A 10,704-nucleotide genomic window follows, 5' to 3' on the forward strand; every position below is an offset into this window, starting at 1 on the left:
TAATCACAGCTTTTCTTTATTTATAGACATTTCTGTATATACAAATGCATATATATAATACAAATATATATATATACACAGTGCATCCAGAAAGTATTCACAGCGCATCACTTTTTCCACATTTTGTTGTGTTACAGCCTTATTCCAAAATGAATTAAATTCATTTTTTTCCTCAAAATTCTACACAAAACACCCCATAATGACAACTTGAAAAAAGTTTACTTGAGGTTTTTGCAAATTTATTAAAAATAAAAAAACTGGCAAATCACATGTACATAAGTATTCACAGCCTTTGCTCAATACTTTGTCTTGTTCCTATTGACCTTCATTCCTCTCCTCTCTAGACCATACCTCCACCTCTCTAGGGTCTCCTCGACCTGCTACCTACTCTCGTTTCAGATCACGATGTCATCCACAAACATCATAGTCCATTGTGACTCCTGTCGAATCTTTTCTGTCAACCTGTCCATCACCATAGCAAATCAGAAAGAGCTCACAGCCGATCCCTGATGTAATCCCATCTCAACTATAAACGCATCTGTCACTCCTACCGCAGACCTCATCACTGTCCCAATTTCCTCATACATATCCTGTACCACTCTTACATACTTCTCTGCCACTCTTGGCTTCCACCTACAATACTGCAACTCCTTTCTAGGCAACCTGTCATATGGTTTTTCTATGTCCACAAAGACAGAATGCAACTTCTTTTGGCCTTCTCTATATTTTTCTATCAACACCCTCAGAGCAAACATTGCATCTGTGGTGCTCTTTCCCGGTATGAAACCATACTGTTACTCACTAATCATCACCTCCCTTCTTAACCTAGCTTCCACTACTCTTTCCCAAAACACTGTGGTTACTACAGTTTTGCACATCACCCTCCCTCATAAAAATTGGTACCAGTGCACTTCTCCACTCCTCAGGCATCCTCTCAGTTTCCAAGATTGCATCAGACAATCTGGTTGAAAACCCCACTGCCATCTCTCCTAAACACTTCCATGCTTCCACAGGTATGTCATTGGAACCAACAGCCTTCACATTCTTCATCCTTTTCATAGCTGTCCTTACTTCCTCCTTGCTAATCCATTGCACTTCCTAGTTCACTATCTCCACATCATCCAACTTTTTCTCTCTCTCTCTCTCATTCTGTTCATTCATCAACCTCTCAAAGTATTCTATCCATCTGCTCAACACACTCTCCTTGCTTGTGAATATGTTTCAATCATTATTCTTTATCACCCTAACCTGCTGCTTCTTTTTCCCAGCTCTGACCCTCTGTCTTGCCAATTGGTACAAGTCATTTTCTCCCTCCTTAGTTTCCAACCTTACATACAGCTTGCTATACACTTATCTTTAGCCTTCACCACCTCTCTTTTCACTTTACACCTTATCTCCTTATACACCTGTCTATGTTCTTCATCCCTCTGACTATCGCATTTCTTCTTCTCCAACCTCTTCCTCTGTATACTCTCCTGTGCTTCCCCATTCCACCACCTGATTTCATTGTGCTCCTTTCTCTGTCCAGATGTCACACCAAGCACCTTTCTAACTGTCTCTCGCTGTAGTTGCCCAGCTATCTAGTAACTCTTCACTGCCACCTAGTGCCTGTCTTACCTCCTCCCTGAATTCCACCTTACAGTCTCCCCTTTTCAACTTCTATCATTTAATCCTTGGCTCTGTCCTCACTCTCCTCTTCTTCTTGATATCCAACATCATCCTACAGACCACTAACCTATGCTTTCCCCTGCCACCACGTTGCAGTCTCCAATTTCCTTCAGACTGACCCTCCTGCATAGGATATAATCTACCTGTGTGCATCTTCTTCCACTCTTGTATGTCACCCTGTGTTCCTCTTTTTTCTTAAAATACATATTCACCACAGCCATGTCCATCCTTTTTGCAAAATCCACTACCGTCTGACCATATGCATTTTTCACCTTGGCACCATACCTACCAACCTCTTCATCCCCTCTGTTCCTTTCATCAACATGTCCATTGAAATCCGCTCCAATCACCACTTGGGTACTCTCTCCACCACTTCATCCAACTCACTCCAGAAATCTCCTTTCTCATCCATTGGAAACCCAACTTGCACGGCATATGCAGTGAAAACATTCATCATCACACCTTCAATTTCCAGGTTCATAATCACCACTTTGTCTGACACTCTTTTTAACTACAAAACACTCTTGACATACTGTTCATTCAGGATAAATCCCTACCACATTTCTCCTCCCATCTACACCATGGCAGAACAATTTGAACAAACCTCCGTTATATCTGGCCTTACTCCCCCTCCATCTGGTCTCTTGCATGTACAATATATCAGCCTTCCTTCTCTCCATCATATCGGATAAATCTCTCCCTTTACCAGTCATACTGCCAACATTCAAAGTTCCTACCCTCACTTCACTCTCCTACCTTTCCTCCTGTACTCCTGCCTCTGGACACACCTTTTCTTTGGTCAACAGTAGCCCAATTTTCCCCAGCTCCCTGTTGGCTAAAAATATTGGTGATGAATGTCTCAATATTTTTTTAAAGAAGGAAAAAACTAATATTTGATGATTTTTTTTTCTTTTATTATGTCAAGTAGATGTCTTTGTGTATAGCAGGGTGATTACATAAAATAGTAAAGCAAAAACCATTTATATATATATATATATATATATATATATATATATATATATATATATATATATATATATATATATATATATATATATATACTCGGCAAAAAAAGAAACGTCCCTTTTTCAGGACTGTGTATTTCAACAATAATGTTTTAAAAATCCTTTACAGATCTTCATTGTAAAAGGTTTAAACAATGTTTTCCATGCATTTTCAATTAACCATAATCAATTAATTAACATGCACCTGTGGAATGGTCGTTAAGACCTTAACAACTTACAGAAAGTAGGCATTTAAGGTCACAGTTCTAAAAACGCAAGACACTAAAGAGACTTGTCTACCGACTGTGAAAAACACCCAAAGAAAGATGCCCAGGATCCCTGCTCATCTGTGTGAACGTGCATTAGGCATGCTGCAGGGAGGCATGAGGACTGCTGATGTGGCTAGGGCAATAAATTGCCATGTCCGCACTGTGAGATGCCTAAGACAGCGCTACAGGGAGACAGGAAGGACAGCTGATTATCCTCGCAGTGGAAGAGCCCGGATCTCAATCCCATTGAGCACGTCTGGGACCTGTTGGATCACAGGGTGAGGGCTAGGGCCATTCCCCCCAGAAATGTCCAGGACCTTGCAGGTGCCTTGGTGGAAGAGTGGGGTAACATCTCACAGCAAGAACTGACAAATCTGGTCCAGTCCATGAGGAGGAGATGCACTACAGTACTTCAGGCAGCTGGTGGCCACACCAGATACTGACTGGTACTTTTGATTTTGAGCCTCCCTTCATTCAGGGACACACTGTGAAACATTTTTAGTTTGTCTTATGGTGTTGACTCTTTTACTGTTCATACAAATATTTACACATTAAGTTTACTGAAAGTAAAAACAGTTGAAAGTCAGAGGACGTTTCTTTTTTTGCTGAGTATATATATACTTATGTATATATAATTTTTACATATTTTTTTTATTCTTATCCCTTAACATTAAATCAGCAATTCGTGGTAACAGTGTTTTTTTTGTTTCTGGGTAGGATTTCCTAATGTGGGAAAGAGCAGTCTGATAAACAGCCTGAAGAGGGCACGCGCATGCAATGTTGGAGCCACGCCTGGTGTTACAAAGTAAGAAAGTGGTCTGTGCAGCTTTTTGCACCTCAAAGATGCAATATTGCATATGACAGTCCAAATGTATGATAAAATGGTAAAAATGTGTAAGAAATTTACATGAAAACTTGTACAAAAATTTACACAAAATATGTTGTATTCCTAACAAAATATAAAAATAGAACTCTACCATAAAAGTTATTTTTAGCTTGGGTCAGGCATTTTTTTAAATAACTTCTGATTTTGGAAATTTACCTGCAACCACTAAAATAAATATATTGATAAGTATAAAAAATATAACTTTTAGAGTTACTGTATACAATATTTATCAAGTGTATTCATGAAGGTAAGCAGTGATCAGTGAAGTAACTGATACTTAAGCTGAAAAAGACTTCACTGCCCCGGTCCACCTTACAACTGTTATCCTCAGCATGATGCATCACTTTTATTTATACAACTAATTATACAAAAAAATGCTAAATGAATAGGTATTAGAACAGACAACTATAAAAGTCATGGCCTGCCTTACTTCCTCCCATTACCTTTATAATAAAACAATAATTTAATCCTTTTAAAAGTATAAACTATTTTGTGGTTGAATACAGCTTTAGCATTTTGCAGTTTCTGGAGTATTGTGTGCATTTCTGGTCATCATGGTATAAGAAAGATATAGCAGCATTTGAAGCTGTGCAGAGGAGAGCAACTATATGCATCACAGAACTTAATCCTACTGTGACAGTCTCAGAGAATTAAACCTGTTTAGTCTTGAACAGAGGTGAGTGTAAGAGGACCTAATCCAGATATTTAAAATCCTCAAAGGCATTGATATTAGATTCAGCAACATTCTTGCAACTTAAGGGTCAATTATGTGCTCAAGGATATCAGTGGAAATTACGGGGAAGTGAATTAAAAAACTGAACCCAGGAAACACTTCTTTACTCAAAGAGTTGTGGGAATCTGGAACAAACTACTGAGACAATTAGTTGAAGTAAAAAATCCTGACAACCTTTAAGAAGAATCTAGATGAGATACTGGGACAGCTTAGTTATTAGCTAAACAAACAAACTTGATGAACTGAATGGTCTCCTCTCATTTGTCAAGTTTATTATGTTCTTATGCTCTGGATTGGAGGGTTAGGAAGATAGATGGATAGGTAAAGTAAAAATACTTTAAGTAAATTATTGGTTTCTAATGCCTAAACTTTTAATCTCTATTTTTTAACTGCTTTATTCCATTTTGGAAACTACTCACTCTTTCATTTGTTCTATCCATGAATTTGCTGAACTCAGTAAATACTATATTATTTGTTTTCACTCATGTTAAGTGTCCTATTAAATGAATAAATACATCACGTAAATGCAAGCTGTGAATGCCTGTAAGACAAAAAGATTTACTCAACACAGAGTGTTATCTAGGAAGCCTATTGTTGACCCTTTTAATGGTAAAGGCATTTAATCACAATCAAAAATTTGATAATAGACAACAGAAAAAGTACAAGCTGTTAGACTGTTCTGTAATGAATCAACAAAAATGTTAATGCTGAAAAATAATATAATAATTGAAATAATAAATGTAATTTCAGAGAGTTTTAATGTCATTGTGTTTGGTAGTGTTGTAGCTTTTCACAGTTTTAAGTTCAGTGCTTTGTTTTTGGGTTGGAAGTTTAGGATCAAGAAATTTTCCCTGTGTGTGCCTGGATTTTCCTTTTGGTAGTCCTGTTTTCATCCTACATTTCCCAGATATGTGCAGTTGCTGCTGTTAATTGGAAATTAGCCCCAAGTGAGTTGTCCCTGCAATGGACAGTTGTCTTGTCAGGGACTAGCCCCCTTGGCATTAAACTGTAATAATTTGGTTTAAGAATGTTATATTATCCTTTGTTTTGTTTAAAGGTGAGAAGATTTATTTAAATTCTCGAGCTGTTTTACTGGTTTATCTATACTAATAAAAGGCAAAGCCCTCACTGACTGACTCACTGACTCATCACTAATTCTCCAACTTCTCGTGTAGGTAGAAGGCTGAAATTTGGCAGGCTCATTCCTTATAGCTTCCTTACAAAAGTTGGGCAGGTTTCATTTCGAAATTCTACGCATAATGGTCATAACTAGAAGCTATTTTTCTCCATTTACTGTAATGGAGTTGAGCTCGAAGCCGTGGGGAGCGGAGTTTCGTGTGACATCATCACGCCTCTCCCGTAATCACGCATTATGTAGAAAACCAGGAAGAGCTACAAAAAGCGCTGAAGAAAACATGCATTATATAATTAAGAAGGCAGCGAAACAATTAGAAGCGAGTGAGTGACATATAAAACCATATTCAGTGGCTCACGTGAACTGGACGAGCGCAGACAAAAAGCAACAGTTCCAAAGAGTGCTGAACAAAAACCGAATTACACTGCTACGCTCAAACAGACAAACTGCACGCCGTGGCACAATAGTAGAGGCTTCGCCTCTAGCGCTGACTTCCGAGGTTCGATTCCCGAGAGGGGATGCACTAAGTATGTACGCGCTGTAATAAGTAGAGACTTGAGGCGTGAAAAGGTTTGGGGCAGCCACCCGTTTAATTCGGTTTCCTGGCTGCAAACCATTTGAGACATCATAGTCAAGTTTACACAACAGAGTCCAAAACAGAACTGCCTGCCTAAGCAAGGCAGTGAGCTTTATAGCTCAGAGGGCGGAAATGATGTCGTCCTCTGGGCCGGAACTGGAAGTGACATCACCCTTGGGGCCGGAACCGAAGTGACCTCATTCTTGGGGCCGGAACCGAGGTGGTGTGTCCTTCCTGGAAATGGCGGCTCCTGGTGGGATTTCCCGGGTAAGACCTGCAGAGAACTCAGAAAGAGCGTCAGCGTACCCGCCCCTGGGCAGATGTATAAACAGTATTGTCTAAGCCCTTCAGCTGCTTCCCATGCACACGTGTGTGACAAGACTCCCCCCTCAGCCCAGACCCGCCGGGTCGGGCGACCTGCACCGAGAGGTCGTGGGCCCGGAGAGGGCATCGGCGTTGGCATGAAGGGACCCCTGTCGATGAACGAGCGTATATTTGTACTGCTGCAGGTCAAGAAACCACCTCGTGACCGCTGGATTGACTCCCTGTGAAGGGCCATCCACTTTAAAGGCGCATGATCCGTCACCAGAGTGAACACGCGACCCAAGAGGTAGTACCGCAGCTGCGCCACCGCCCATTTGATCGCCAGAGCCTCCTTCTCCACCGCCGCGTACCTGGTCTCCCCGTCCAACAGTTTCCGGCTCAGGTACATAACGGGTGTTCAACACCGCCGACGCTTTGGCTCAACACGGCTCCCAAGCCTGTGTCCAAGCGTCCGTCTGGAGGACAAAAGGAGAGAGAAGTTAGGGGAGATTAAGATAGGTGCTGAAGTCAGAGCCCTTTTAAGTCACTGAATGCAGCCCCGCTTTATCAGACCATACCACCGTATTAGGAGCTCTTTTCTTTGTCAAGTCGGTCAAGGCGCCTCTCGGAGAAGCGAGGCACAAACCGGCGGTAGTACCCGCCAAACCGAGAAAGGATTGGACTTGCCGCTTGGTTTATGGACGGGCCAGGCCATTATGGCTTGCAACTTGGAACACTGTGGCCTCACAGTACCCCGCCCACTAGGTAGCCCAAATATTTGGCTTCCTCAACCCAAGTAACATTTCTTGGGGTTGATGCGAGCCCGCCTCTCCCAATGTCCGTAATACTGCTGTGACCTGCTGTATGTGCTCCTTCCAGGTGCTGGAATAGATGACAACGCCATCCAGATAGGCAGCACAGAGCGAGTTATGGGGCCGGAGCACTTTGTCCACCAGACGCTGAAAAGTCGCAGGGCCGTGTAACCCGAATGGAAGGACACGATACTGCCAGTGTCCGCTAGGAGTGCTAAGCGCGTTTTTCCTTCGGACTCCGTTAAAGGAACCTGCCAGTACCCCTTTGTCATGTCAAGTGTAGTCAAGAATTTGGCTGGTCCCAGTCTCGAGGAGGTCGTCCACGCGAGGCATGGGATAAGCATCAAATCGGAAACTTGGTTGAGCCGACGGAAGTCATTGCAAAACCTCCAACTGCCGTCAGGCTTAGCAATCAAGACGATGGGGCTGGACCAGGGACTACTACTTTCCTCGATCACTCCTAGTGCCAGCATTCGCTTGATTTCCAGTTCCACTTCTACTTTCTTTGCCTCCGGGAGTCTGTAGGGTCGCTCACGGACGATCACCCCCGGGTCAGTCAATATGTCGTGCGCAATCAGAGAGGTCCGACCTGGTGTTCACTTACCACCTCTGGGACCGGCGGATAGCTGCTTGAGCTCCTGTCTCTGTCTGGGAGATAGCTGTTCGCGAAATTAAGGGCACTTACTTCGCGAAGAGAGCAGGGCTGTCGGAGGAGGGATCGGGATCCCTCTCCTTCCACGGTTTCAGCAGGTTTACATGATATATTCGCTCAGCTGGTCGGCGATTGGGCTGTTTCACCAAATAGTCACCAATCCCTTCCTCTCCTTAATTTGGAGGGGCCTAGCCAATGTGCGAGCAGTTTAGAGTGTGAAGTAGGAACCAATACCATGACGCGATCCCCCGGTTGGAACTCCCGGAGAGTCGTACACGGTCATACAGGCGGGCCTGTGCTGATTGTGCCTCCTCGATATGACTTTTAGTATAGGTCTTATTACATCAAATCTATCGCGCAATTGGGCGATATACTCCAAAATGTTAGTGGAGGGCTGTGCCTCCCCTTCCCAGCCCTCTTTTAAAATATCTAATAAGCCCCGGGGCTGTCTTCCGTATAGTAATTCAAAGGGAGAGAACCCGTAGAGGCTTGAGGACTTCCGTAGGCAAAGAGGACAAGGGGAGGAGTTGGTCCCAATTCCTCCCATCCTTGCTGACTACCTTACGTAGCATTTGCTTGAGAGTTTGATTGAATCTCTCCACTAGCCCATCGGTTTGAGGATGATACACGAGGTTTTAAATGCTTTATTTTCAGTAACTTGGCAGTCTCCTTGAGCGTTTCCGAGGTGAAAGGCGTTCCTTGGTCCGTCAGGACTTCTCTAGGAATGCCCACCCGTGAAAAGACTCCTACTAGTTCCGTGCAATATTTTTAGTGGTAGCCGCGCAATGGAACGGCTTCAGGGAATCGGGTTGCATAATCCACGAGGACGAGTATATATTTATATCCTCGGGCTGAGGGCTCCAGGGTCCTACTATATCCACCCCAATCCTGTCAAAGGAACGTCAATAAGGGAAGGGGAATCAGAGGAGCACGGTCCTTCCTAGGAATTTGCCGCAGTTGACACTCCGGCAGGAAATGCAAAAGCGGCGAACCTCCTCATTAATCCCGGCCAAAAAGCGGAGCTTAATGCGCTCTAATGTTTTATCGGAGCCGAGATGGCCTCCAAGAAGGTGAGAGTGGGCTAACTTCGCAAACCTGCCGCCGGTAGGTCAGCGGGACTAGCAACAACTTCCGGACCTTCCCTCATGTTCAGCAACCCGATACAATAATTCATTATCCATGACAAAGTGAGGTCCCTGTGGCATGGGCAAATGCGCGTCGTTGGCGTTAACGAGAACCACTGCATTCTTTATGTGCTTCAGAGAGTCGTCATTCCACTGTTCTCTCTTGAAAGAAGCGAGTCGCTCTAAACTGAAAGTGCAACTCAGAGAGCGGGTCGGTCTGACCTCAAGGGGCGGAGAATCCTCCCGCTGCCGGGCGCTAGTGGATGACGTAGTAGCCCGCGACGGTCCGGGAGTATCTTCGTCACTCTCTTGGCCTACCGCCCACTCCCTGTCGGCTGATTACACGGTGTGGAAGCAGCTTGAGATGAGTCTTTATCATCTATAACGAGGCCAAAAGCTTTTCGGGAATGCTTTCTAAACTACAGCGTTACTGTCAGACCAGTCCGCCCGAGGATTACGGAAGCGGAGGATCCGGGTGTACCGCCACGTAAGCCGCGAAGGGTTCCTCCGAGACACACGTAACACCGGGCGGTATTGTACGGCGGATATCTCCGTGTATACATTTTAGACTGGTCTTTTTCTTAATCCATTGTTGCGGTAGAACAAAACGGCGAGCAACGACAGACACGTTACTGCCGGAATCAAACAGCGCTGTTACCCTATGTCCATTAATAATAAGCTCTCCCGTATGTTTATCCGCCAGGGATTGCTAAGGGCACACAAACAACCCCGCCATTGTCCCCTACGGTCCGCCTTGTTCCCCGACAGGTCGCAAGCCAGGCGGCCCGGCGACTTCGGAACAGGCTCTGGATTGCGTGGAAGGGACTGCTTTAGTGGGACATAACTCCCGGGTAGTCCACAAAGCAGCTGTTCTGCCCTCCCAGGTTTCACAGCCGGCCTCTGGGTTTTAGGAGCTGTAGTAGCTCGTCCATTGAATGGAATTAAGCCCCAGGCGGCTGGGCAAATTCCTGGGGTAGGTGTTGTAGCAGCAAAAACAGGCCACTTGCTGCACTATTTGTAAGGGGCTTAATCAAATGGCGTAGCCACTCCCCACCTGTTGCCAGAGAGCCATAGCCTGCTCTGACAGCCCTTTACTGGGTTAAACTCCCAGTTTAATATTTCTTTACCTGCTGGCCTGGGGATAACCCATCATTAACAGGGACCTTGGTCCCGATGGGCGGCTCGGCTTTCCTGCCCAGGAAAGCATACTGAGCCACTCGTGTGTGTTCCCCAGAAGCCAGCCCACGCCTGTGGGTCCCCTCTACCTTCTCCACGAGATGGGTTGGTAGCCCCGGGTTATGCTCGTGGAGCAGAGCCTGCACCGCGTCCTTCCTGACCCTCCGGCGCACTCCCCGCCCCGAAACTCGGCCCCGGTACTCACCCACCTGGTTCCTTGTAAGGTCGTGTCCCGGGTTCTTCAGGGACACCATCCTGCCGACTACGCCACTGTAATAAGTAGAGACTTGAGGCGTGAAAAGGTTTGGGGCAGCCACCCGTTTAATGGTTTCCTGGCTGCAAAAGTTTGAGACATCATAGTCAAG

The 10,704-nt window shown here is 44.8% G+C and overlaps 1 protein-coding gene across 1 annotated transcript in view; it reads left to right on the forward strand.

Moving 5' to 3' along the window:
* gnl3l (guanine nucleotide binding protein-like 3 (nucleolar)-like) overlaps positions 1-10,704 on the forward strand; it is a 51,661-nt gene that overhangs the window by 18,634 nt on the left and 22,323 nt on the right. Inside the window, exon 9 of the mRNA XM_039775059.1 lies at positions 3,659-3,746. Coding sequence (XP_039630993.1) covers positions 3,659-3,746 — 88 coding nt within the window. The remainder of the gene's footprint in view (positions 1-3,658; positions 3,747-10,704) is intronic.

Source organism: Polypterus senegalus, chromosome 13, assembly GCF_016835505.1.
Source record: "Polypterus senegalus isolate Bchr_013 chromosome 13, ASM1683550v1, whole genome shotgun sequence".
NCBI classification, from domain to species: domain Eukaryota; kingdom Metazoa; phylum Chordata; class Cladistia; order Polypteriformes; family Polypteridae; genus Polypterus; species Polypterus senegalus.